Source organism: Malaclemys terrapin, chromosome 18 (assembly GCF_027887155.1).
Source record: "Malaclemys terrapin pileata isolate rMalTer1 chromosome 18, rMalTer1.hap1, whole genome shotgun sequence".
NCBI lineage: Eukaryota > Metazoa > Chordata > Testudines > Emydidae > Malaclemys > Malaclemys terrapin.
The window spans coordinates 1,606,277-1,631,506 of NC_071522.1; the positions used below are offsets into that span (position 1 = coordinate 1,606,277).

The 25,230-nt window shown below is 63.9% G+C and overlaps 1 protein-coding gene across 1 annotated transcript; it reads right to left on the reverse strand.

Moving 5' to 3' along the window:
• Window positions 1–553: 553 nt before the first annotated feature.
• Window positions 554–25,230, reverse strand: BLTP2 (bridge-like lipid transfer protein family member 2). Its single transcript, XM_054008433.1, has 39 exons — window positions 25,133–25,230; window positions 24,119–24,248; window positions 22,374–22,423; window positions 21,897–22,059; window positions 21,683–21,801; window positions 21,119–21,179; window positions 20,513–20,723; window positions 20,138–20,261; window positions 19,625–19,749; window positions 19,369–19,436; window positions 19,066–19,214; window positions 18,116–18,234; window positions 16,205–16,368; window positions 15,728–15,992; window positions 15,089–15,294; window positions 13,569–14,655; window positions 13,089–13,280; window positions 12,360–12,562; window positions 12,162–12,280; window positions 11,862–12,082; window positions 11,396–11,586; window positions 10,964–11,063; window positions 10,677–10,879; window positions 10,092–10,374; window positions 9,418–9,575; window positions 9,017–9,223; window positions 8,616–8,715; window positions 8,086–8,268; window positions 7,429–7,550; window positions 7,193–7,348; window positions 6,974–7,095; window positions 6,556–6,736; window positions 6,371–6,457; window positions 6,120–6,230; window positions 5,793–5,928; window positions 4,627–4,751; window positions 4,133–4,234; window positions 3,231–3,365; window positions 554–1,202 (listed from the first exon to the last, which is right to left on the reverse strand). The coding sequence occupies exons 1-39, from the start codon at window positions 25,189–25,191 to the stop codon at window positions 1,014–1,016; spliced, it is 6,726 nt and encodes a 2,241-aa protein (XP_053864408.1). The 5' UTR covers window positions 25,192–25,230; the 3' UTR covers window positions 554–1,013.

Below are 25,230 nucleotides of genomic sequence, written 5' to 3' on the forward strand. Positions count from 1 at the left end.
AGCGGGGGGCATGGACTGAAAAAAAGCCACCGGAGCAGAGGCAGGTGGTGGGGAGAGCACCACAGCTGGAAGCACGGAGAAGTTACACGCAGAACAGGGTGAAGCCAAGGGGTGTTCATGGCACCTAACCAGGGGGAGGGGGCAGCTCCCAGGAAAGGTTCCTACCCCTAGGCAATAATCTGGACCTGGGCTGGATAAACAATCCATGAAAGTGTATGTGTTGTGGAGGGGGAACAGATCAGCTCCGTCACCTCCAGCTGCATCTCAGCCCCAGCAGCCCCCACGTTGTCCTGGGAGCTGAGACTCACAGACCTTGTACTGCACAGCAGAGCTCTGCCAGGGGCCCCGAGAGACAGAGCAGGCCCAGCTGCACCAGAGAGTGAGGGGAAAACAGCTCAGCGGGCCATGAGGCTCCAGTAGCCACCAAGTGCTGGTAGCTCTCTGGGTGGGGGAGCAGGCTCAGACTGGGCCCAGGTGCTGGTAGGACGCGGGGCCCTGGCTGCGGCCCTCTCCCTGCTGGGGAACTGCTCAGTAACACCAGGACAGAGATGGGTCCAAATTAAAAACTCTTATTTAAATTCTCCTCAGTGCCCATTTCCCAACAGTAACCAGACTAGAGCAGCCGCGTTACAGTGTCGCTGGCCCAGTGACGCCAGCGCAGGACACACCAGTGATAACAACTCGAGTGCTCACCACCACCCAGGCTCTGTGCAAATGAAAGCAGCCTGGGCCCTGGCCCTGGGTGACGCAGCCTCCCCAGCTCCCGCTGCTGGGGAGCTGCTTCACACTGCGTGCCATCCCCCTACCGCCATGCCGCTCCCTGCCTGGACAGGGGCTCTGCCCGTGCCATCGGTCCATCGAGTTCTTGTGCCATGACTGGGCTGTGCCACCAAGGGCCCCCCACCTAGACAAGTCACTGGCTGTTTGTGCCAGCTCAGGCCTGCAAAGGGGCCATGTGCCCAAGAGGTGGCAGGAGCCGCCTGAGTCCCTTCCCGGCCAGCCGGGTGCTGCCCTCATTTGCGCCTGCCAAAGATGGACTTCTTGCTGGGGTTCTTCTCGCCCACACTCAGGCCGATGAGTAGCCGCGCCTTCTCATCCTCCTCCTGCTGCTGCTGCTGGATGGTCCCGTCCGATTTGTTCTCCAGCTTCCCTCGGGCCTCAGTCCCAGCAGCTGGCTTCAGGCGCAGCTTCTCCTTGATCACCTGCGCAGCGGAGAGAGGGTCAGGAGACAGCCGGGGTGGGGATGGCCAAGGCTTGCCCTGGCTGCAACAGCTCAGCCAAAGATCTAACTAGGGCTCATTCCCTGGGGCTCCTCTGCACAGCCTGCCCCAGAGCCGGGGACTTGGCAGCAATCTGGGCAAGCCTGGCAGAGACAGCGGTGCCCGTTCCAGCCCAGGCATTTCCAGCAGCCCCACAGACCGCTCATCTGCAGCCTGTAACCTATCATTGAAATTAGCTTCTGTACCAAGCAACTGGAGAATAGCTAACGTGATGCTGATTTTTTAAAAAGGCTCCAGAGGCAATCCCAGCAGTTACAGGCCGGGAAGCCTGACTTCAGTACCGGGCAAATTGGTTTAAACTATAGTAAAGAAAAGAATTGTCAGACACACAGATGAACATGATTTTTTTTTTTTTTTTTGGGGGGGGGGGGTGTCAACATGGTTATAGTAAAGGGAAATCATGCCTCACCAATCTACTAGAATTTGTTGAGGGGGTCAACAAACATGCGGACAAGGGGGATCCAGTGAATAGAGTGTACTTAGATTTTCAGAAAGCCTTTGACAAGATCCCTCACTAAAGGCTCTTAAGCAAAGTAAGCTGTCATGGGATAAGAGGGAAGGTCCTCTCATGGATTGGTAACTGGTTAAAAGACAGGAAACAAAGGGTAGGAATAAATGGTCAGTTTTCAGAATGGAGAGAAGTAAATAGTGGTGTCCCCCAGGGGTCTGTACTGGGCCCAGTGCTATTCAACATATTCATCAATGACCTGGGAAAAGAGGTAAACAGTGAGGTGACTAAATTTGCAGATGATACAAAACTACTCAAGATCGCAATGTGCTTGGGACTTAACTAAGAGTTACAAAAGGATCTCTCAAAACTGGGCGACGGGGCAATAAAATGGCAGATGAAATGCAATATTGATAAATGCAAAGTAATGCAAATTGGAAAACATAATCCTAACTATACGTACAAAATTATGGGGTCTAAATTTTAGCTGTTACCACTCAAGAAAGAGATCTTGGAGTCATTGTGGATAGTTCTCTGAAAACATCCACTCAATGTGCAGTGGCAGTCAAAAAAGTGAACAGAATGTTGGGAATCATTAAGAAAGGGATAGCTAATAAGACAGAAAATATCATACTGCCTCTATATAAATCCATGGTATGCCCACATCTTGAATACTGTGTGCAGATGTGGTCACCCAGTCTCAAAAAAGATATATTGGAATTGGAAAAAACGGCAACAAAAATTATTAGGGATATGGAACAGCTGCCATTTGAGGAGAGATTAATAAGACTGTGACTTTTCGGCTTGGAAAAGAGACAACTAAGGGGGTATATGACAGAGATCTATAAAATCATGTCTGGTGTGGAGAAAGTAAATAAGGAAGTGTTATTTACTCCTTCTCATAACACAAGAACTATGGGTCACCAAATTAAATTAATAGGCAGCAGGTTTAAAACAAACAAAAGCAAGTATTTTTTCCACACAAAACACACGGTCAACCTGTGGAACTCCTTGCCAGGGGATGTTGTGAAGGCCAAGACTATAACAGGGTTCAAAAAAGAACTATAAGTTCATGGAGGATAGGTCCAACAATGTCTATAAGCCAGGATGGGCACGGATAGTGTCTAGCCTCTGTTTGCCAGAAGCTGGGAATGGGCAACATGGGATGGATCGGTTGATGATTACCTGTCCTGTTCATTCCCTCTGGGGCACGTGGCCCTGGCCACTGTCGGCAGACAGGATACTGGGCTAGATGGGCCTTTGGTCTGATCCAGTAGGGCCGTTCTTATGTTCTCTGCCCTTCCCAGAGAGAGACTCACCGCGGGCACAGGGCCAGCACCACTCAGGGGAAGATGAGGAGAGCATCGGGGCTCCCCAACATGACTGACAGGAGAGGGGCTATAACTCAGTCCCCAGTGCTAACAGCTAAACCCAGAGCACTCCAAGTGCCTGGGGCAGATCTCTCCCCTGCTCCTCAGCAGGGGGAGGTTCCAGGCCCTTACCTGTGCTACCAATGCCTTGCGGCTGTCCCGCTTCACGGCCATAGCAAAGTCCAGCCACGTCCACGTGTTGTTGTGATACTCCAGGCACGGCAGCACCAGGTTCAGGTCACCCCAGTCCACACTGTTTTTCTCGCCCTGTGCCAGACAATGTATCAGACCCCGCGGCCAGAGCCAGCCAATCACGGGCTTGCTCCGCTGGCCATGTTCCTACAGGCTCGGAGCAAGACACAGCAGCAGAACCCCTGGGTTCAGGGGAGAGGAGATGGGGCAGGGACCCAGGGCAGAAACGGGGACACAGGCCCTCTGCTGAGGGGAGTGTGGTGGGGACTGTGCTGTGACCCAGGAATGGCCTCCTCCCCTCTGCCCCACGGCTCAGAAGAGTCATGCCAGCCAGACGGCAGGGACAGTGCATAGGAAGAAGGCAGGCCTCCTGCCCCCAGAAGTACCAGGCAACCTACAGCACCCATGGGGCACAGAGAGGAGAGGCAGAAAATGAACTGCAGTTCAGCCCAAGCGGGCAAGGGAAAGCCGTGAAAGTAGCCCCTGGGCAGCCCTAGGGATAGGGCCAGTTGAAGGGCAGGGCAGTCCCTCACACACAACCCCTACACCTACACCCTCCGGAGCCGACCCCGCCCGAGCACACGGTCCCCTCCCTCCCCAGCATCCTCGGGGCCGGCTCCGCCTAGGGTGACCAGATGTCCCAATTTTATAGGGACAGTCCAGATATTTGGGGCTTTGTCTCATATAGGCACCTATTACCCCCCACCCTCGTCCCGATTTTTCACACTTGCTGTCTGGTGACCCTAGCCCTGCCCCAGCATACGCCTGCGGCTGTCTCCTCCCTCTCCAGCACCCTCGGGGCTGGCTCTGCCCCAGACGCCATGCTGGAGGCAGGCACTGACCTTGTAGCTGACGCAGAGCGGAACCTGTGGGATCTTGATGTAGATGAAGGAGTTGTTCATCGCCGCACGCTCCTTCATCTTGTCAATGTCGTCCACGGGGTGCTGGGAGGGACGGAGCCCGACAGAATCAGCAGAGCAAGAGAAGGGGGGAAGAGATGCACAGCTGGGCACTGGGCCAGTGGGAAGGGGGCGTTGCTCATTCAGGAGAGCAGCCAAGGCTCATTCTCTTCCCTGCCACGTGCCAGGGGACCCAGGATGGCACCCCCTGGTCTGCACCAGCTGCTCAGCGTGCAAGGGGCAGCGTTGCTGACGCGTGTGCGGGTAAGTGGGTGAATCCCTCACTGCCCTGGGGCAGGACAGCCCAGCCCACTGCCCCCAGGCACTGCGGGAGCAATCGCTGGCTCTAGACTGTCTGATCCCCGAGACGAGTGGAACAGGTGCTCCTGGGGAGGCTCTAAAGGAGACTCCGCCCCAAAAGGCAGCGGGGTGGGTACCTCGGGGGCTTTCCGGAATGACCTCCTGACCCCTGATGTCCGGTTCAGTCCCTGAGCGACTCCTTTCCCTGGGCCCAGTGAGTCTTCAGCCACTATCAGCTGCCTCGGCTTCACCACCGGCATCCCTGAGAGAGAAGGGAGCATTGCGGTTATCCTGCCCGACCCACTGCAGCACCCCCGCACTGATCCCTGCAGCCTGCCAGAACCCTGGCTGGGCTGGGGCAGAGCTGGTAGAAACAGGCCCCCTGTCCCGACAGAGACACTCCATGGGACAGAGTGCACCAGGTCCTGCGGCTGGTCCAATGGTCAGTGACCCTCACTGCTGAAAATGGGCACCGTATTCCCAGTGTAGCTTCAGCTCCCAGCCCCTGGGTCTCGTTCAGCCTTTGTCTGCTGGACTGAGGAGCCCTCTCCGCTCACAGATCTTCCTCCAGGTGGGTATTTACAGACCGCGATCAAGTCACCTCTTCCTCTTCTCTTGGCTAGCACTGGCTGAGCGTCTCTCCCTTCACCGGAAGGCAGGTTTTCCAGACCTCGAATCACTGCAGCTCATTTCTGAGCCCTTCCAGCTGGCCCACGTCCTTTCTGAAGTGTGGACACCAGCACTGAGCACCACCCCCGTAACGGTCTCCCACAGGCCGGATGCAGTGGGGACACCTCCCTCCTCCTGCTCCACAGCCAAGGACTGCATTCGCCCTCTTAGCCAGCCCATCGCTTCAGCCGGTTTCCACCATGGCCCCACGGCCCTAGCAGAGCCCCCATTTTCCAAAACACAGCCCCCACCCGTAAGTTAGAGCTGCATTCCTGGCTCCTAGCTGGAGCCTTTGGCTGCATTAAAATGCAGGTTGGCCAAGGGCGCCCAGCTTCCCTGGTGATCCACACTGCTCTCGAGAACTGCCCTATCCCACCATTATCCACCAAGGCACCAGTCTGGGCCTCAGCTCCAAACTTCACCCCCAGGGATTTTATATTTTCTTCCACACCATTGACAACGACTGAGTAGCGTTGGGTCGAGAATGGATTCGGGGGACCCCACACAACGAGGTTCCCCATTTCCGATCCCCGTTGGGGGTCTCTTGGCCAGCCAGCATGTACCCCATCACTGCACTGAGTTCAATCGGGGGGTCGGGCTGGCCCCTCCCTTCCTCCCCACAGGGCACACTCACCCGTCGTCACCAGCTTGGATTTGTCCTCCTCATCCCCCACCTCCTCCTCCTCCACGCTGCGGCCGGGGAAGAAGAAGCCCATCATCCTGTGGAAGAACTGGTGCGTGAGCTGGATGGTCAGGGGCACCACGTTCACCTGCAAGAGGAGCCGTACGTACGTCAGGGGCCAGCACTGGAATCCTTGGGCGGCCCTGCATCGCCCAGATATCCAAGCCGGATGGGTGCGCCTGCCCTGTTGCCTACAGCACCTCCTACTGGGGACGCGGAGGAGCAGAACACCAGCCCCAGGCCTGCCTACAGACCCCTGGGATCCACCTGTAGCCTCACCTCAAAATGCTCCTTGATAGAGATGCCTCCCACTGGCGGACGGACCTTGCTGAATATGCGCAGGGCCAGCTGCCGGCCGGACTGGCAGGAGCTCTGAGGGCGCAGCACCACCTGCAGGGCAGAGATGGGAATGCAGAGATGGTGGGGGCCCAGCTCTGCCTGGTTACGCCTCTGAAAACCCCACCCACAGGCTGGCTGCTGCCCCGCCCCCTGCAGGGCCCCACTGCAGCCTCCCGCTGGCTGGCACTTGCCTTGTACATGGCGTTGGGCAGGAGGTTGTTCATGGTGACCCAGCCCAGCTCCAGGAGATGCTCTGCCGTGTCGTCCGACTTGTTCACCTGCAAACAGAGCCATCAGCCCACGGTCCCCAGCGCACCCCTTGCCCCCCTCCTCAAGGGCGGAGCCCGAGCCTAGGTGCCCCCGCTGGGCCCGGTACCTTGCTGTAGAGGAAGCGCTGCAGCTCCAGCTCCGCAATGCCCAGCTGCCCGTCTTCCTCGGTGAGGCGCCAGCGCGCCTGCGCAAAGTAGAACTCGGTCCGCCGGGCCACCCGGACGTCCTCCAGCTGTTTGCGCAGCTCCATCTTGTTTGCCCGCTGCAGCTGGAAATCTTTAAAACACCTGCCCAAGCGGGCAAGGGAAAGCCGTGAGAGCAGCCCCAGGGCGGCCCCGGGGCTAGGGCCAGTCGAAGGGCAGGCAGCCCCTCAGAGCAGCATGGGGGAGAGGCAGCCTGGGAGCCCCAGGGAAGCAGAGTGGAGGCGCAGGGGCGCAGTGGCTTTGGAAGGCGGTGGGACTGGGCAGCAGGTCTCGGGCAAGCTGCCTCCCTGCTCTGCACATCAGGCTGGTGGGGGCTGGTACCTGATGAGAATGTTCAACTCCTCACTCTCCAGCTGCAGGTTGGCCTTCTCCTGGCTAAGCTGCAACTGCAGCTTCTGGTTCAGCTCAAGCAGGTTCTCGTTCTTACTGTCGTCCTGCAGGGACTGAAGAGCCAGCAGCAGTCAGCACCTGCCCGCCCAAGCAGGCCAGGACCAGGGGCCTGCAGTCCGCACGCTGCGCCCCCCCCAGCCCAGGCCTCACCTTCATGATGGAGTACATCTGCTTCTCCAGCTGGCGGATCTGGGCCACGTGCTGCCTCACGGCCTCCTGCAGGTGCAGGATGCTGCTGCGCTGCTCCTCGGGGTTGCTGGAGATCTCCAGCTGGAACCGCACCCGCTGCTTCTTCTCGCTGTGCTCCTGAGGCCAGAGAGAGAGAGGCGAGGTGAGGGGTCTCTGGGGAGCCCGCCGCGCCTGCGCGCCGCTCAGGCCCACGGTACCTTGCGCTTCGGCTCCACGTGCAGCAGCAGGTTGTTGACGATGTCCAGGATCATGGCGTATTGCGCCGGGTTGGTCGAGATCTCCAGGTCGTGGTGGATCAGCGTGAAAGTGTCGACGGCTCCTGGGGAGAGAGGAGAGGAACGGGCGTTGGGGCAGCCCCTGTGACAGCCAGCGCCTGGGGGGCTGGGATAGTCCCTGGGAGCTGCAGAGGGAACTGCCTGTGGGGCTCACACACAAACAAGGGCCAGGGCTGGGGAGATCAAGTCCGCTCCCACCCCCGCCCCCCAGGCAATGAGAGCTCAGAGACGCTACTGGCCCCAGCAGGCACAGACAAACCCGGCTCTCCAGCCCACAATGCTCTGCCCCGTGTGCCGGGCTTTGCTGGAGCAGGGCTGCGAGTCCCGTTCCCTGGCCTCCGAGAGCCGGGCAGAACGAACCAGAGATCAGCGCCCAGAAGGGACAGCAGAGACCACGCCCGGTGCCAGACACCCCAGGGCCCCATTGAACAGAGCCAACTGCAGCTGCCTTGCTGTGATCCGAGGGAGGTTACAGGAGAATCCGGCACCTCGAGGCCTGTGGTCGTGGCCTGTCCCCCAGGAGCTCCCCCTCCCCCCGCAGAGGAAAGCAGAATGACTCAGCCGGCTGCAGGGCCGCACCCTCCTGTTTCTTCAGCAGGTCCTCCTTCTCCTGGTCGGCTGGGGCGTCGGGGGGCTTGATCTGCGTGGCCAGTTCCGGGTCAATGTCGTGGCTGTAGCTGATGTAGTACATGCGACAGCTGCACCGGGAGATGATCCTCTGCACCTGCTGGGTCTGCTGGGCTTCCGAGGGGTGATTCCAGTCTGGGGGCCAACATGGGCAGCTGTCAGGGCCGGTGCTGCCACCCCCAGGCGTGGGGCCCCCGATTCTCGGACAGTCTGAGGCTTCAGGGTGCCGGGGCAAGGGCAGGGAGGGGGAACCTCTGGGATCCGAACACAGGGTGGGGGAAGGGGATGCACGTAAGTCCTCTGGAGAGTCATCCCAGAATGCTTCCTTGGGCAGGGACCCCAAGCCCATCCCAGCAGGGGGACAAAGCTCTCAGCTGGGCTGGCTCCGCTTGTCCCTTGGGTGACGCACAAGGACCGAGGGCCCAGCAATCCCCGGGTGAACGATTCTTGGGCCCGAGGCAAGCAGGGCTCTACGTGCTGACCTGTGGTGGTGCTGACCATGCCACCCACGGCCTGCCCACTCTCCATCAGCTCCTGCACCGAGTCCAGGCTCCTCTGCCGATGTTCCTCGATGTTCTTCACCTGGGGCAGGAGGGACACTGGTGACTCCCCAGGCCTCGGGCCCAGCCCAGCCGGAGCCAGCAGGCTGGGGGGCTGGTCCCCGGGGCTGGCTTGGCCCCCTCTCTCCCACTGCCTGGCACTGAGATCCCGCCCTGCCATGGATTTAGGGGGCTCCAGGGCTGCCTTCACTCTCAGGCCTCTGCCTCTCAGCACCCTGGGGCCGTGGCTGTGACAAACTCCTCCCGCATGGGAACTAAAAGCCCCGGGCCCCCTATCCCACCTGAGCTCACCCCAGCCAAGCAGCCAGCCGACAGCAACCAACCTCCAGCCACAGCTGGCCGTCCTCCCTCTCAGTGGGGCTGCTCTCAGTGGTGGCGAAGTACTGCATGCCATCCAGCAGGCAGGTCCACGAGGTCTTCTGCTTCAGGGTGTCTCCGTACCAGGCGGGGTGGTGCAGGCACTGCAGTAGCTGGGCCTTGGCAGCAGACACAATCACACAGCCCTCCGTTTCTGCACCACGCAGCACCATCTGCGGGAGAACAGGCCCCTAAGTGACCCTGCCAACTCCAGGATGGGGCAGCCGGGCCGGGAGATAAACCGGGGCACAGAGGGCCTGCAGTGTCTGCCCCAGTGGCAGGGCCAGGGAAAGAAAGACACAGCTCAGTCACCACCTCTCCCAGCAGGGGCGCTGCAGGGAGTGGGGCAGGAGCTCTGGCTGGGTACCTGGCAGTTGACCAGCTCAACGAGGCAGTTGCGGGTGAAGATGTCGTCGGTCTGGCAGGCGGCGATCCCACACAGCTGCTCGCTGGCCCCCGACTCCTCCTCCGTGAAGACCACGAATTTATCAGTCTCCTCAATGAGCTTCTGCAGCATGTAGGCCCCTGGGAGCAGACAGGGGGAAGGGACGGGTCAGGGACGGGAGAGAGGGAACCAGCCCTTGGCCAGCTGGCCATGATGGGTGCTGAGGTGGGTCAGTATAGTCGGGGGGAGGCCTCGGGAAGCAGACGGGGGGTCAGGGTCGGGGGAGAGGGAGTCAGCCCTTGGCCAGCTAGCTGTGACAGGTGCTGAGGTGGGTCAGTATCTTGGGGGGGGAGGCCCTGGGGAGCAGACGGGGGGAGGGAGGGGTCAGGACCAGGGGAGAGGGAGCCAGCCCTTGGCCAGCTGGCCGTGACGGGTGCCGAGGTGGGTCAGTATAGTCGGGGGGAGGCCTTGGGAAGCAGACGGAGGGTCAGGGTCGGGGGAGAGGGAGCCAGCCCTTGGCCAACTGGCCATGACGGGTGCTGAAGTGGGTCAGTACCGAGGTGGGACACGCGTGGAACGAGCTGTGCAGATCCAGGGGAGGGGGCTGTGTGCCGAGCGGGATCCCGAGGGCCCCACCCAGGTGGCTGGACACTCACCCCCCGAGGAGCCCCGCTCGCTGGTGGTCCCAGTCACCCTCTGCGGGGGAAGGGTAGCAGACAGCAGGCGCCGTTTCAGCTTCTTGGCTTGCAGCTGCGTGTCGATCTTTAACCCCTTTAGCGCCTCAGTGGACAGGTTCCGCTTGAGCACGGCCGCCTTCTTGTAGCCGTCATAGAGGCCGAAGGCGATGTCCCGGTTGGTGGTGGTCCAGGATGCCCGCAGGTCCACCAGCTGCAGCTGGTGCGTGTGGAAGGCATCAGCCCCATCCCGCATGGTCAGTTCCTGCAGCCGAGCCGGGGGTCAGATAATGGCCAGGGCACAGCGACTCCCTGCTCAAACCCGCCCAGCAGCAGGGAGGCCCCATGGCCAGTTGGGGACACCCGGACGCCATTCCCAGTGGGGTGGCCTTGGTCATGTCACTATCCGTCTGGGCCAGCTGCCCCGCCCGTGCTGAGCCTGCAGCCAGTGGGGCCCTGTGTGCTCCCCGTCCAGGGCTCACCCTGCAGACAGCCAGAGGCTCGTGCCCCCACAGCCTAGGCAGAGCTAGTCACGCCCACCCGCCCACCTGGCGAGTCGACAGGTACCTCTTCGGCTGTACGGTTGCTGTGCCGCTGGTAGGTGAGGGAGGACAGGCTCAGCAGGTGGGTTTTCTTCACCAGCGAGCCGAGCTGGTGGTCAGCGCTCTCGTCGCAGGTCGATGCCATCAGGTGCACGGTGACGAAGCTCAGGTCGCTCACCATCTGCGTGATGCTCCACTCCGAGATGAGGCGCCGCATCACCGTGCCAGCTGGGGGCAGGGGAGAGGCATCAGCGAGGGGACCCTGCCCCTCGCCCCCGCCCCACCCTGCCCAGGCCAGGCCCCCAGCCTCACCTTGGGGGATGAGCCGCTGAGTCCCTCGCGTGAATATGTGCCCCTGGCCGCACTCCAACTGGATCCCCCGCTGCTGGGCGAAGGAGGCCCAGTAATGCACCTGGGGGAGCACACAGGACGCTGAGCCAGCCGCCACGCTGAGCGGGGGGGGGGGGGGGGGGGGATGGGATGCAGGAGAGCAGCCAATGGGGAGGGGCGGGAGGGAGGGGACAGCCGAGGGACCTCGCCACACTGAGCTGGGGGTGAGCGGGATGCAGGACAGCAGCCGATGGGGGCGCGGGAGGGGGCCCAACGGACCTCACCACGCTGAGCGGGGGGTGGGTGGGATGCAGGACAGCAGCCGACGGGGGCGCGGGGGGTGGGGGGGAGGGAGGCGACCGACAGCCCTCGCCAGCCCCAGCCCAGCCCTGCAGGGCCCAGGCCCGGCCTCACCTGCAGCTGGGGGAAGAGCGCGGTGTAGGAGAGCTGCTTGTAGTGCTGCCCCAGCTTCTTCCTGCTGGGTTTCATGTTGCTGAAGAGCTTCCCGCGGCAGACGGGGCGCGTCACGCTGCTCCAGGTGGCCCAGAAGTTCTGCATCCAGCGCAGAGTGCTGCTGTAGAGCAGGATCCGGGGCTGGCACGGCTCTGAGAGCGACACGCGTCAGCACTGTGACAAGGCCCTTGACGGCCGCTGCCCGACCCCCCCGACCCCTCCTCCTCCCTCCCTGGGAGCACTCAGCTCGGCACCTGGCCAAGGGAGGCAGCGGGGGAGGGACACGGGGATCCCCAAGGACCCCCCCGCCTCCCAAACCCGGAGCCCCATCCCAGCAGCCCCCAGAGCGCCTAGCGGGAACGGCCACGCTCCGGTCAGTGGCTGAGCAGCAGCCGGGCCCTGGAGTGCCCTGCGGGGCATCGCTCACCCCCGCCCGGCCGGCTCAGGTCCATCCGGATGGAGAGGTTGAGGTTCTCGGAGCGGAAGGCCCGGTACGAGTCATGGTGCTGCCCCATGGGCACCTCGGGCACGAACTCTGGGGAGCGCAGCACCACGCTGTGATGGTCGTGGGGGTTCCCATGGCAAAGCCACTGCAAGTCCAGGGTCATGCAGAGCTCGGGCAGGTGGAGGAAGCAGCAGTCATCGTACCTGCTCAGGGAGAAGGTGCTGGGTTGCTCTCCAAGGGTCAGAGCCCCTCCCACCCCCCACCCCCAGGGCTGACACTCACTTGGAGGCCGTGCGGACGTTGATGTCCAAGTCCCCCTTGAAGACGAACTGACCAGGTCTCCAGAGGAAGGCCAGGTGGCTCCACTCCCAGTGCATGTTCTCGGTGGTGTTGTATGGATCCTGCAAGAGACAGGCTGAGCGTGAGGCCGCCAGGCTGGGGGGGGCCCGGATGCCCTGGGCGACCCCACGCGAGTCTCACCTCGGTGGCCAGCTGGTGCAGGTTGGCCTGCTCGATGTCCAGGTGCCAATTCCCATGGAAGAGCAGGCGGCTTTTATCCCACCAGGGCAGGGAGGGGCTGGGATCCTCCGAGGCCTTGGTGAGGAGATCCACAGACTGGCCAATCAGGGTCCAGGCCGGGTCCCAGCATGGCCCCCAAACGATGGTGTACTGCAAAATCTCCGCTAGGGACACAGACAGCGGCTCAGGGCAGCTCCTGGTCCCTGCCCCAACCAGATACAGCCTGGCCCAAAGTTACCCTCTGCACCCCCCCCACAGCGCTGCCCCAGGACCCCCAGAGCTACCCAGCGCAGCACTGCCCCACTCCAGCATCCTGACCCCAGGGGGCAGGATCCCAAACCCCAGGCACTGCCCAGTCCCTGGGGGAAGCGGGGGGGAACCTGGGCCCATGTCCAATCCTCCCCGTACTCAGCTCAGAGGGGAACAAGCCTGCTTCGCACTGACCAGCCCCAAGGAGGGCAGCACCTGCACCCCTCTCCCAAACTCCCGGTGTCTTGAGCTTGGCCCAAGCTGAGGGTCCAGGCTGCCAGAGATAAGGCCACCCCCAAATCAGCGTGACCCTGGCAGAGAGCAGTGCTCCTCCAGTCCCAGCTGGAGCCCACATGGTCACCCAGCAAGTGCCGGAAGGAGCCCCAGTCTGGACCGCAGCCTCGTGCCCGCCTGCAGGGTCGGCCCCCAGAGCCCACTTACAGCGGAAGTCGTGGTAGAACTTCAAGGGAGGCATGTTCCTCTGCACAGCAGCATCCCCCCATGGCGCTCCCAGCTTCAGTAGCTGGCGGCGGCGAGAGCAGGCCTGGCCACTCTGCTCCGTCCCGATCAGCCGGCCCGAGAGCTGCCAGGCCCGGATCTCAAACAGGTAGCGTGGGTAGTCCCGGATCCGCACTGTGGGGCAGAGCCAGAGACCGCGCTGACTGCCGGCCCGGAGGGAAGCCAGCCTTATACTCGTCCCTGGGGGCTTGGGTGGTCTCCTCACTCTCCCCAGCCTCTTGGCAGGGGGCCGGCAGGCTACACCCCCTGCTAGATCAGAGGGACCCTACGGGGGGAACCATAGTGCTTCCCACTGCATGTGGCCCGGGTGCCCCTCATGCCCCCAGCAGCACCTCATGCCAGGGAACCAGAGCCCAGAGCTGACGGGGCCATGGGGGAGGAGGAGCCCACAGACACACTCACCGAAGAAGGTCTTGACGCTGCCCTTCAGCATGCGGCACCACTGGGTGACCAGTTCCAGCCCCTCGGGTGGGAAGGGGCTGACGCTGTCCAGGTCCCTCATCTGCTCCAGCACACGCTCCACGCCGTGGAAGGACTCGTCGGCCAGGGCCACCAGCTCCAGGCTGGAGAGGGTCCAGGTGAGCAGGGCCTTCCGCATAGGCATGTTGGCATACAGGCGCCGGGAGCGCTGGATGTAGATCTCAATGTTCTTCCTCTCCAGCGAGGCGTAGAGCTCCTCAATCTTGCGGGCAGGCAGCAGCTCGCCATGCTGCTTGCGCAGAGCCACCACCTTGGTGTCCAGCAGCTGCAGCCGCTTGGCGCTCTCCTTGCTCTCGTCCTTCATCAGCTCATAGTTGTCCCGCAGCTTCACCTCGAAGACGTCGTCCAGGAAGACCCAGGAGAAGTGCTGCACCTTGAGCAGGAGGTCCGGGGGCAGGGCCGGGCTGGGGGGGCGGTCCCGCCGGTGCAGGCTCTTCAGCCACTTCTGCACGCCCACGGCCTCGTCCAGCGTGCGGGAGAAGTCGTACTGGTAGGGGAGCTCGATGACAATGCTGGCGAAGGAGAAGGCCCAGACCCGGTTGCGCAGGGTGCGCAGGGTGGGGAAGGGGCTGCGATGCAGGATCATCTCCTCTAGCTCCGGCAGCAGCTGCACCTCCACCTCCTTGAAGCTGAAGATGTTGTGCCTGTCGAAGCCGGCGGCCAGTTCCGGGCAGTAGGCGTGGAGGGCGCTGCCGTGGTGGCTCACCGAGACCCGCTCCGCCACCAGGCTGATGTAGCTGGCCTCAGAGACAAAGGCTGTGGCCTTGGCGGAGCTCATCTCCAGCGTCAGGTTGAGGACTCTCTTTGGGGGACCCTGGGCTGGGCTGGGGGGCTCGCTGGGGCTCGCTGGCTCAGCCGCCTGGCGCTCCGGGGGGAGGCTGGGAGCACTCCATTGGCCCAGGGTGCTCTGCAGCATTTCATGGCACTGGAGCGTGGCGAGGACGTGCTCATACAGATACATGTGGTCAGGTGGGCTCCAGAGCAAAGTCAGGCCCTCGCCACACTGGACCTAGGGCACAGAAAAGGGCAAGCGGGCCTGGGTCTCTGCTCTGCCAGCAGCCCTTAGCATGCCCCGGGGCCCGAGAGAGCCTGCAAGGGCCAGAGCAGGCAGGGGCTGAGCGAGCTCCCCCCACTGCTCTGCCAGCCACCTTGCTCCTGACCCCCCAGCCCCTCCTCCCAGTGCCCCCACACACACTCCAGCCCTGCTAAGTGCTGCAGCAGAGGCCTCTGGCCATGAGGCAGGGTGTGACACGGATGGACAGGGCCTGGCTGAGAGGCCATCGCTCGCCCTCACCTGATGGCCCAGTCCGAGTGGGAACGCCAGCAGGCGCCCTGACCCGCTGGGTCACTCAGCCACCTCGGACTCAGCCCACGGGCACATCTTTTGCCTGGCACTGCCGTCCCAGAGGACACTATGCCAGCACAGCGGGCCCAGCACCTACCTCCAGGGAGTGGATGCTACTGTGGTAGGTGAAGGAGAGCATGGAGAGTCTGAGGATGGGGCAACGGAGGGATGGGGCTTTGCAGCAGGGCTGCATCTTCTCGGAAATGTTCTTCACCAAGGCCAGCGCCACGCCCTGGACGCTAACCGTGCAGCTCTCGGCACTGCCCAGGACAGTCAGTGTGTCCAGCCTCACCTCCGAGGCACCTGGCAGAGACAGGAGGTTACCTCTGGGGGCAGGACAGGGCACAGCCCGCAAAGGCCCCAGCACAGGGCAGTGCAGGGAGGACCAGCAGCTGCCGACACCCTCCCCTGCAGCAAAGCACTGGTGACATCCCGGAGCCCAGGGAGCGAGGGCTGCCGAGAGCCAGGACAGTCCGGAAGGCAGGACGCCCCGGGAGGGACTGTGGACAGCTGGGGGCAGGTGCAGGGATGAGGCAGTCAGCATGGGAGTGCGGGAGGCTGAGAGCCCGGCCAGGGGTTTCAGGATCTCCAGGGAAGGAAGGAGTAGTTTGTGGGTTTGTGCATCAGACGCCTGCACAGAGGGCTACTGCCTCCGTCTGGCTGGCGCGCAGATCCTGCGGGATGGCTGCCCGCCCATAGTGCTGCCCCTGCCCAGAAGCCCCACCTGGTCACTTACCCACCAGGCTGGACAGCGTGAACAGGTTCACGTCCTCCACCTTCAGGTCCACCTTCCAGAGCAGGCCTGCGGACTCCCTCGGGGAGGGGGTTGGCTCCACTGGAACCTCTGCCTGGCTGGCCCCTGGGTGCAGCAGGGACAGAACCCTGGAGAGGCACTTGGTGCAGGTGTCCGATGACTCCACCTGCAGCCCCTGGATGGTGCAGTCCAGGAAGAGCGTGTCCGCCTGGGTGCTGGACATGCCCAGGGGCTGGTTGTAGCTGCCCTGCAGGGGGCACAGTCCAGTCACTGGCTGGCAGCTCGGAAGCTGCCACCTTCTCAGCCCAGCCCAGCCCAGCCCAGGCAGAGCCCCTCCCCACTGCCCATTGCAGGGCTCGGGGGGAAGGAAGCGCCCCCCGCTGCCCCCATGCCTGCTGGGCGGGGGGGGGGAGAGAGCTGATCCCCCTTACCCCCACTCTGGCTGGCAGCCCCCCTCACCTGCAAGTTGAAGGAGTCAAGGATGAGGGCCTCTCCCCACACATGCATGTTGGGCGGGTGCGGGGCCCTCTGGATATGCGAGTCGTTTCCCACACGCCAGCACAGGTGGTCGATGGCCAGCAGGCCCCGCTGGTGCACGCTCTGGGGGCGCAGGTGCTGGTAGTCTGAGGGCACAGAGCAGGAGGTGAGCATGGGCCAGTGCTCTCCTGACCCCGCGCTGCAGTGTGCGAGGCAGGGGCCAGCCGTGCTCCCCTGGAGCTGGGGACCAAGCTGCTACCTCACCCCCAGAAACAATCCTGACTCAAACCCAGGAGCTGAGGAACTGCCGCAGAGGTGTGCCCCCCAGGCCTCCGCACCAGGCTGGAGCACCCATCCCCATCCCCATCCCCTCCCCGCCAGGCTGGAACACCCATCCCCTCCCGCCCCTCCCCGCCAGGCTGGAGCACCCATCCCCAGCCCCTCCCCGCCAGGCTGGAGCGCCCATCCCCATCCCCTCCCGCCCCTCCCCGCCAGGCTGGAGCGCCCATCCCCATCCCCTCCCGCCCCTCCCCGCCAGGCTGGAGCACCCATCCCCTCCCGCCCCTCCCCGCCAGGCTGGAGCACCCATCCCCATCCCCACCCCCATCCCCTCCCCGCCAGGCTGGAGCACCCATCCCCATCCCCATCCCCTCCCGCCCCTCCCCGCCAGGCTGGAGCGCCCATTCCCAGCCTCTCCCGCCCCTCCCCGCCAGGCTGGAGCGCCCATCCCCATCCCCTCCCGCCCCTCCCCGCCAGGCTGGAGCGCCCATTCCCATCCCCATCCCCTCCTGCCCCTCCCCGCCAGGCTGGAGCGCCCATCCCCTCCCGCCCCTCCCCGCCAGGCTGGAGCGCCCATCCCCTCCCGCCCCTCCCCGCCAGGCTGGAGCGCCCATCCCCTCCCACCCCTCCCCGCCAGGCTGGAGCGCCCATCCCCATCCCCTCTCACCCCTCCCCGCCAGGCTGGAGCGCCCATCCCCTCCCACCCCTCCCCGCCAGGCTGGAGCACCCATCCCCATCCCCTCCCGCCCCTCGCCGCCAGGCTGGAGCGCCCATTCCCATCCCTAGCCCCTCCCCGCCAGACTGGAGCACCCATCTCCATCCCCTCCCGCCCCTCCCCGCCAGGCTGGAGCGCCCATCCCCTCCCACCCCTCCCCGCCAGGCTGGAGCGCCCATCCCCATCCCCTCTCACCCCTCCCCGCCAGGCTGGAGCGCCCATCCCCTCCCACCCCTCCCCGCCAGGCTGGAGCGCCCATCCCCATCCCCTCCCGCCCCTCGCCGCCAGGCTGGAGCGCCCATTCCCATCCCTAGCCCCTCCCCGCCAGACTGGAGCACCCATCTCCATCCCCTCCCGCCCCTCCCCGCCAGGCTGGAGCGCCCATCCCCATCCCCTCCCGCCCCTCCCCGCCAGGCTGGAGCGCCCATTCCCAGCTTCTCCCGCCCCTCCCCGCCAGGCTGGAGCGCCCATTCCCATCCCCATCCCCTCCCGCCCCTCCCCGCCAGGCTGGAGCGCCCATCCCCATCCCCTCCCGCCCCTCCCCGCCAGGCTGGAGCGCCCATTCCCAGCCTCTCCCGCCCCTCCCCGCCAGGCTGGAGCGCCCATCCCCATCCCCTCCCGCCCCTCCCCGCCAGGCTGGAGCGCCCATCCCCATCCGCCCCTCCCCGCCAGGCTGGAGCGCCCATTCCCAGCCTCTCCCGCCCCTCCCTGCCAGGCTGGAGCGCCCCAGCCCAGACCTGCCCCTTCTCCATCAGCTGCAGCTGCTGGCACTGCCCCAGAAGCCACAGAGCCCTTTCCAAAGCAGAGGAGGGGCCCCTGGGCATGACAGCAGCCAAAGCCCAGGCCCTGCTCTGCCCCGGCTGGGATGGCATTCGCCCGGTCATGCCGCAGGCTCCTACCTGCAGAGACGGTGTTGAAGCCCAGTGCGAAGGGCGGCGTGTCCCCCAGCTGCACAGAGATGCTGACGTTGGACAGGGAGGCACAGAGGATGATGGGAGCCAAGATCTGGGGGCAGCTCCTGCCAGAGGGTGAGGAGGGGCCATGGCATTAGTGAGCCCGAGTTCCCCTGCTACAGAACAGGCCCCGGAGGGAGCTCCTGTCCCAGGGCCTCAGCAGGCCGCACGGCCAGCCCAGCTCCTGCTTCTCGCCTGCGGAGAGGCCAAGCCGCGCAGCTCCTGCTGAGTGGAGGGAGCCGGGCCGTGCTCTGGGCCAGGGCAGGAACGCTCCACGGGGCGCAGCACCTCTGGGGCCCGCCCGGTACGGTTCCTGGCTCACCGCTGGCCAGGCTTGGCAGGCAGCTCTGCGGGGCGAGTTACCACGGCTCCTCCCACGGGGCTCGGCGAGGTGAGTCCCTCAGGCGATAGGCCCCGGGGGGCTGCATTTACTGCTTCCCGGAGCCCAGCACACAAAGAAAGCGCTTTTCCCCAGGCCTTCCTGTGACTCAGCAGCCAGCCAGGGCCCCGCAGTGTGGCGGGGCTGGGAAGGGTTTGGCTAGGGCCCCTCAGGCTGCTGGCTGACCCGGGCGCATGGCCAGGCCCTGGGGTGGGTGGACACTCTCTCAGCACGGCTTTCCCCTATGAAGAAAGGTGTTGGCTCTGTGGGGGCTGCCTGGCGACTGGCAGACATCAGCGTAGCCCCGTCTGGAGGGTGAGACCCGGGCCTCCCCGTGGCTGGGAGCCTGTAGCCTTAAGCGGATGCCCTGGAGGAAGCTGGCGGGGAAGGGAAGGTGCAGTTAACCCTGAAACCGGGGCACTGTGTGTGCTGTGCCCAAGCTCTGAGGGAGGCAACCGTGGCTGCTGAGTGCCCTAGCTGGAGAGCAGCCATCACCCCTCCCGGGGCCCACACGTACCTTCCCCTGCGGCTCTGGAGGGGGGCCGGCAGGCCAGTAGCCCGGCACTCCTGGGCCAGCAGGGTGAGCCAGTGAGAGAACTCCTGGTGGCGATAGTGGACGATGCAGGTATTGAGCAGCACAACAGCTGACAGGTCTATGGCCGTGACCTAGAGATGGGGACGCGGGAGGTGTGAGCGAGACCTCTTCCCCGCTGCCCATTTGCACGGAAACAGGCCCAGCCAGCTCAGGGCCTGCGGGCACCGATGGGCGGCGTGGCACGGGTGCAGTAGGTACCAGGACGCAGCGGCTGGAGTCACTCACCTGCACGCTGGCTTTCAGGGAGTTCAGGCACACGATGCGCTGGCGGCTCTGGGACAGCAGCAGGCCATCTGTGGGGAGAAGGGCGGCAGAGTCACCAAGCAGGGCCCTGGGCATTAGCCAGCCAGCCACCCCCACGCACATGCTGCGGAGCTGGAGTAGCCCCATCCAAGTGGGTAGAGTGGGGTGGGTCTCCCCTCCTCCTCCCGGGGTCCCCTGGACAGAGCCACTCCTCCCCTAGCAGCCCCCCCGCACTCGCCTTCCAGCAGCAGCTCTGTGCTCATCTGGCCCAGGTCGGAGGTGGGCGTGAAGCTCCGCAGCGGGATCTGCTCCTCGTCTCGCTGATACAGGAACTGCAGCAGCTTCAGGGTCCACGTGAGGTGCCTGAACCCACAAGAACCGGAGCCAGGCCGAGTCACAGGACAGCCAGAAGGGAGCCAGCCCCTCCTGCCCCAACACTGCCAAGCCCAGCCGGGGCAGAGCACTCCTCACGGCCTTAGAAGGGAGGGGCGACCAAGGGAGCCCAGGCCATGCTCATTCCGCCCTCACTCCAGAGCCACCCGGAGCCTGGCCCATGGCCTTCTCACCTACAGCAATCCTGCCTCCCCCAGGGGCCACTCACGCCTGGAGACCCTCAGGGAGGGGATGCCCAGCCGAGGGTAGCCAGAGGAGAGGCTTGGGCCTCAGGAGAGTGCCTGCGGGGGGCGGGGTGGCCGAGCAGCTGGGCTGGGCATTCGGGCCTGTCATGGTGCCAGCCCTCTCTCCCCATTACCTCTGCTGGCTGTTCACAGACAGCACCACGTTGGTGTTCTCCAGCTCCACCTTCGCCTTGCTGGGGATGAGCTGCAGAGTGCGCAAGCTCAGCAGAGGCAGAGACTTCGGGGCCTCCCCGGGGCCTGGGAGCAAGGGACAGACCTGGTCACAGGTAGGAGTCTCGCCCCAGAGCTCCCCACTCCCCCCAGCAGGAGGCAGCAATGGCCTGCCCTGCCCAAGGGGATCCCCCGGCTGGGACCCAAGACAGCATAAACCACCCCCATGCCCAATCTGCCAGACTCTCTCTATGGGGCGCAGGGAACATGGGGGCCCTGGGGCACCCTCTCCCCTCCCCACAGCCCCAGAGACTTCCCAGGGAACATGGCTGGCCGACCTGGGGCCTGGCAGCCTGGCTGGTCCCCTGCACCGCTGTGTCTTGCTCCGTTGGCTGCCCGGCGCAGCAGCTCGCTGCAGAACAGCCCCTCGTGCAGCTCGGCGTGCAGGGTCCACACGCCCAGGGTGATGCCCACCAGCTGCCATTTGCTCACATTGACCTCCATGGAGAAGGCAAGAGCCAGCGCCAGCTCTGCCAGGCACGTGTCATCCTGTAGGGGGGACAGAGGGTCAAGGAGAGCGCGGTGGTGATGGGGGCAGCTTCCAGCCCCTCCCTTTATGTGCATCGGGCGCAGCCCCAAGCAGTGCCCACGGGCAGCCCGGTCCCAGTGCAGAGAGAAGGAGGCTGCAGTGCCCTAGGCCCCCCCCCCCCCCCAGGCTGCAGTGCCCTAGCCCCCCCCCCCCCAGGCTGCAGTGCCCTAGGCGCCCCCCCCCCAGGCTGCAGTGCCCTAGGCCCTCCCCCCCAGGCTGCAGTGCCCTAGGCCCCCCCCCAGGCTGCAGCCCCACCTGCTAGCACCGCCCGCTGGGCTCAGGCGACAGGCAGCATGAGCTCCCCAAGAGCAGGCGCTGGGGCCTGGCTGCTGCAGGGCCCCCCCCGAATACTCACCAACTGGCTGCTCTTCAGCACTTTGCTGTTCACCTGGGACAGGGTCAGCTCACAGTCCAGGCTGGGGGGAGAGCAGAAGAAAGCTCAGACCACACCTGCCAGGCCCAGAGGGGCCCTGCTCCCTCCTAGCCAGGTCTGGGCTACAGCCCCTGCTCCCAGACAGAGCATCCACCCTAGAGCTGGACCATGCAGCAGGAGGCTGCCCTCTGCAAGAACCAGGCATCACCCAGGGGCTGGGATGGTCTCAGTCCCTGGAGGGAGAGGGTTAGGGTGCCATGCTCCTGGGGCGCCCTCCACTGGCCACGGAGAGCTGCTGACCAAGAGAGGGGGGTAGAAGATCAGGATTTGAACAGCCTTTGGGACGGGGGTTGGGTAGTGCCAGTGACTGGAAAGGATGTTGCCAGGAAGGAGTCCCAGTGGCAGGCCCCCAGCCCAGATATACAAGGCACAGGGTGGGAATGGTCCCCCAGGACAAAGGCCACAACAAAGCTCTCCCGAGCCGAGGGAGCTATACGTGGCTGTTACCCAGCCCTGGTCCCACAGGCCAGAGCAAGGTGGAGTTACCGCTTCCCGTCGCTGTCCAACAGCAGGCGCGTCCTGGTGACCTGGATGTGCCACAGAGACTCGGAGGTGGCCACGTGCAGAACCATGATGTTGATGGACTCCACGTGAATCGAGACGAGCTGGGAGCAAGGGGGCCACAGTGAGGAGTGTATGCCGGGAGCTAGGCCTGGTCCCCGCCCACCCTCCTCCTGGGATCCAGCACACAGAGACTCACCTGGCTCAGGACTCTCAGCAGGGAGGGCTTAATGGGCAGGTCCCCCTCACTCTCCTCTCTGCCGCTCTCAGCTGGAGCCTCAGGGAATGGGGGCCCTGCTGCCGGTGCCTTCTGGAGATCCACGCGGACCCGCACCTCGCCGAAACACAGCGCGAGGTAGCGTCTGCACAGAGGAACAGCGACAGGAGGCATTACTGCTGCTCAACACAGCCTGGATGGCATGTGTCCTTCCCTTACATCAGCCCAGCCACCCATGGTGCCCCCGTGTCCTGCCCCCCGCACAGTCTGCACAGCCAGGGGAGTTTGAGCAGAACACTCCTGTGCCCAGAGACAGCTGGTCTCTCCTTACGGCAGAAAGCAGCAGGCCAAGCCCCACAGGCAGAGCTGGGGCATCCTGGCAAGCAGGCAGGGTCAGGGTCTAGCCATGCTCCCAAGCACAGAAAGGAGAGCGAGGAAAGAGCCAGGGCAGGTACTTACGGCAGCTCATGACTCAGGAGTTTACTGGAGATCCAGACGCTGTCAATCTCCTGCAAGGACACACAAGAAAGTCAGTGGAGCTACAGAGCTTAGACCCACCCTGTAATGCTCACCCATCCCGTGTTCTCTCCTTCCACCCCCAGCACCCATCCAGCTTGTCAACACAAGGGCTAGCTGGCATCACACTGTCCACATGGGGGAGCATCGGGGCTCTAGTATGGGGGGAGGAAGGGGCTAGGGCCAGCTATGGGGCTAGGTGGAAGGGACTAGTCATGTGGGGGTTCACTCCAGTGGCTGCATGAGCAGTTGCCATGGGATCTGAGATCTCAGCGGGTCACTGTGGTGGGAAGGCAGAGGCCTCGTGCACTTGGAGAAGCTGATCCCCGTCACTCCAAGCACTTCTAGTACTACTCCTGGGGGAATTCTGCACCACTAGGCGTGCACAGAATTCATGTCCCCCGCAGATTTCTTTGCTTCCTCACAGAAAAATTACTTTCTGATGGGGAAGCAAAGGGAAGCTGCAAGAGCAGTCACGCACCACTCCCTAGCAGAGCAGGTTCATCGTTTCAGGCACCTGGAGCAGCCAGCAGAGAGGTAAATCACCACAGGGCTGGGGACACCCCAGGCAGTGGCTCCTACCCTGAGCCAGGATCAACTGCTAGTCCAAGCTGGGCTGGAGACAGAAGAGGACGGGACTTCCTCTTCCCCTGCAAGGAGTGGCTGGGGCTGTGTCAGACCCACCCCCAGAAACGTCCCCCAGCTGCAGGAAGCTCAGCATCCTCCCCTCCTTCCTGCCCCCATTGCTCCTCAGCTGCCGGGGGAGGGGGTCACTGTACGGGGAGCTGCTCCCCCATCCTTCCAACCCCTGTGCATCCAGATCTCCCATACTCAGACACTCCTGCCAAGCCTAACCCCGTACACCTTGAACCCCCCTAGCCCTCCATACCCGAACCCCACCCCATTGAACCTCAACCCCTGCATCTGAAGCCCCCTGCACGCAGACCCCCTGCCTCAGGACCCCCACCCCTGCACCCAGACCACCTCGCACTGAGCTCCCTGCACTCAAACCCCCACCCTGATAAGCCCCACCCTCCTGCACTACCCTGAGCCCCCACAGCCAGAGTTCCCACACCACTGACCCCCAATTAGCTGCATTCAGACCCCCCACCCCACCAAACCCCACGCCCCCAGCATCCAGACCTCTCTGCTGAGACCCCCACACCCAGACCCCTCTGTTGAGCCTTCCAACCACCTTCACCTGGAAGCTCCTGCAGAGTCCCATTGCCCCTGCACCTGGAAACCCCCCAACAAGCCTGTGTGCATCCAGATCCCCTCACACCTAAACCCCCCAATGAGCTCCCTGCACCCAGACTGTCCCACACAGAATCCTCTCACCCTACACCTGGATCCTCCCCCCACTTGGATCCTGCCTGGCTGAGCCTGCCTGCCCCACACCTGGCGTGCCTGGTGCAGAGGGGCAGGGCCCCAGGGTGTTTCTGGGGCAGGCCCAGGCCTTGTGCTGTGTCAGGGTTGGGTGCAGCCTCACCGCTGACTCTGTGTCCCGGGGGTGGGGAGGCTGCAGGGTGATCTCCCACCTTCATGCAGCCAGTGCCCTGTGCTCCCCACTGCCATGCTGGAGCCCCTGCACTGATTTATTGACAAATAAAACTTGCAGAATTTTAAAATATTGTGCGCAGAATTTTGAATTTGTTGGCGCAGAATGTCCTCAGGAGTGTAGTACCCACCACTGTCTGCTGCTCTTGCTGGAATTTAAGGCTGATATTTTGGAGCCAAAAGAACCCGAAGGAACCAATCTTCAGCTCTGCCCGGAGCCTCTGACGGCACCAGTTAGTGGCCAGTCGGCACACAAGCCACCTGCAGGCAAGTCAAAGAGAGATCGGGTAAATGCCTGCTCTCAGAGCACCCGGGGGCCTCCCAAGCCAAACACTTGTCCCACCCTCTGCCTGCAGCTCAGGAAACAACTCAAATTCACTGCAGGTCCAGCAGCAGCTGGATTAGTCACAGCCCCATGGAACAGGCCGTGGGCAGGGACTGGATCACAGAGTCTGTGCAGCACCCACTGCCACAGGGCCTAATCCTGAGCGGGGCCCTGCCACCATAGAACGAGCAAATACTGTGCGCCAATGCGGGAGTGGCAGAGTTTGCCTTTGAACACACCACGGCCTGGGCAGTGCCAGGCAGAGGGGGAAGCAGGGGGGCCACGAAGCCCATGCCCAGAGCCAGGCACCCAATGGCCTGGGCAGTGCCAGTCAGGGTGCTTGGGGGAGCCTCTATCGGTCTCTTGTGGGGGGGCCCACACAAAGCCCACTCCAGGGTGTCTGGGGCAATAGGAAACTCCCCAGCTGCACAGTCCTGGCCCCGAATGCACCTCTGGGGAAATGTGCCAGGGCCTCAAGGCTGGAGGGCCAGGTTCTTGGGGTGATGGGGGCCCCCAGGGGACCCACCCCAGCACCTAGAAATGACAGCGGCTCCAGTGGGGCAACTACAGACTGGGGTACCCAGACGCCAGCCCCTGCTCACCTTGGTGCCTAACACCGCCCCCCACTCACTCCCCAAGTCCTCTGTCCCCCCGGGCTTGCCCCACACCCACTCCCCGGCCCCCCGCTCACCCCCCCACACACACACCCCGGTCCCCCGCTCACCCCCCCCCGCTCACCCGCCCCCCGCTCACCCCCCCACACACACACCCCGGCCCCCCGCTCACCCCCCCCACACACACCCCCCGGCCCCCCGCTCACCGGCCCAGCACCAGCGCGCCCAGCAGCAGGGCGAGCAGCGCGGCGAGCAGCGGCAGCATCGCAGCCCCGGTCCCTCGGCTCCTGGCCCCGGCCCCGGC

Coding starts and splice junctions, on each gene's coding strand:
- BLTP2 (XM_054008433.1), bottom strand. CDS start 25,191: ATGCTGCCGCTGCTCGCCGCGCTGCTCGCCCTGCTGCTGGGCGCGCTG. Junction 14,656..15,088: donor GTAGCATCCACTCCCTGGAG/GTAGGTGCTGGG, acceptor TCTGTGCCCTAG/GTCCAGTGTGGCGAGGGCCT. Junction 9,224..9,417: donor TTGAGCTGGTCAACTGCCAG/GTACCCAGCCAG, acceptor GTTCTCCCGCAG/ATGGTGCTGCGTGGTGCAGA.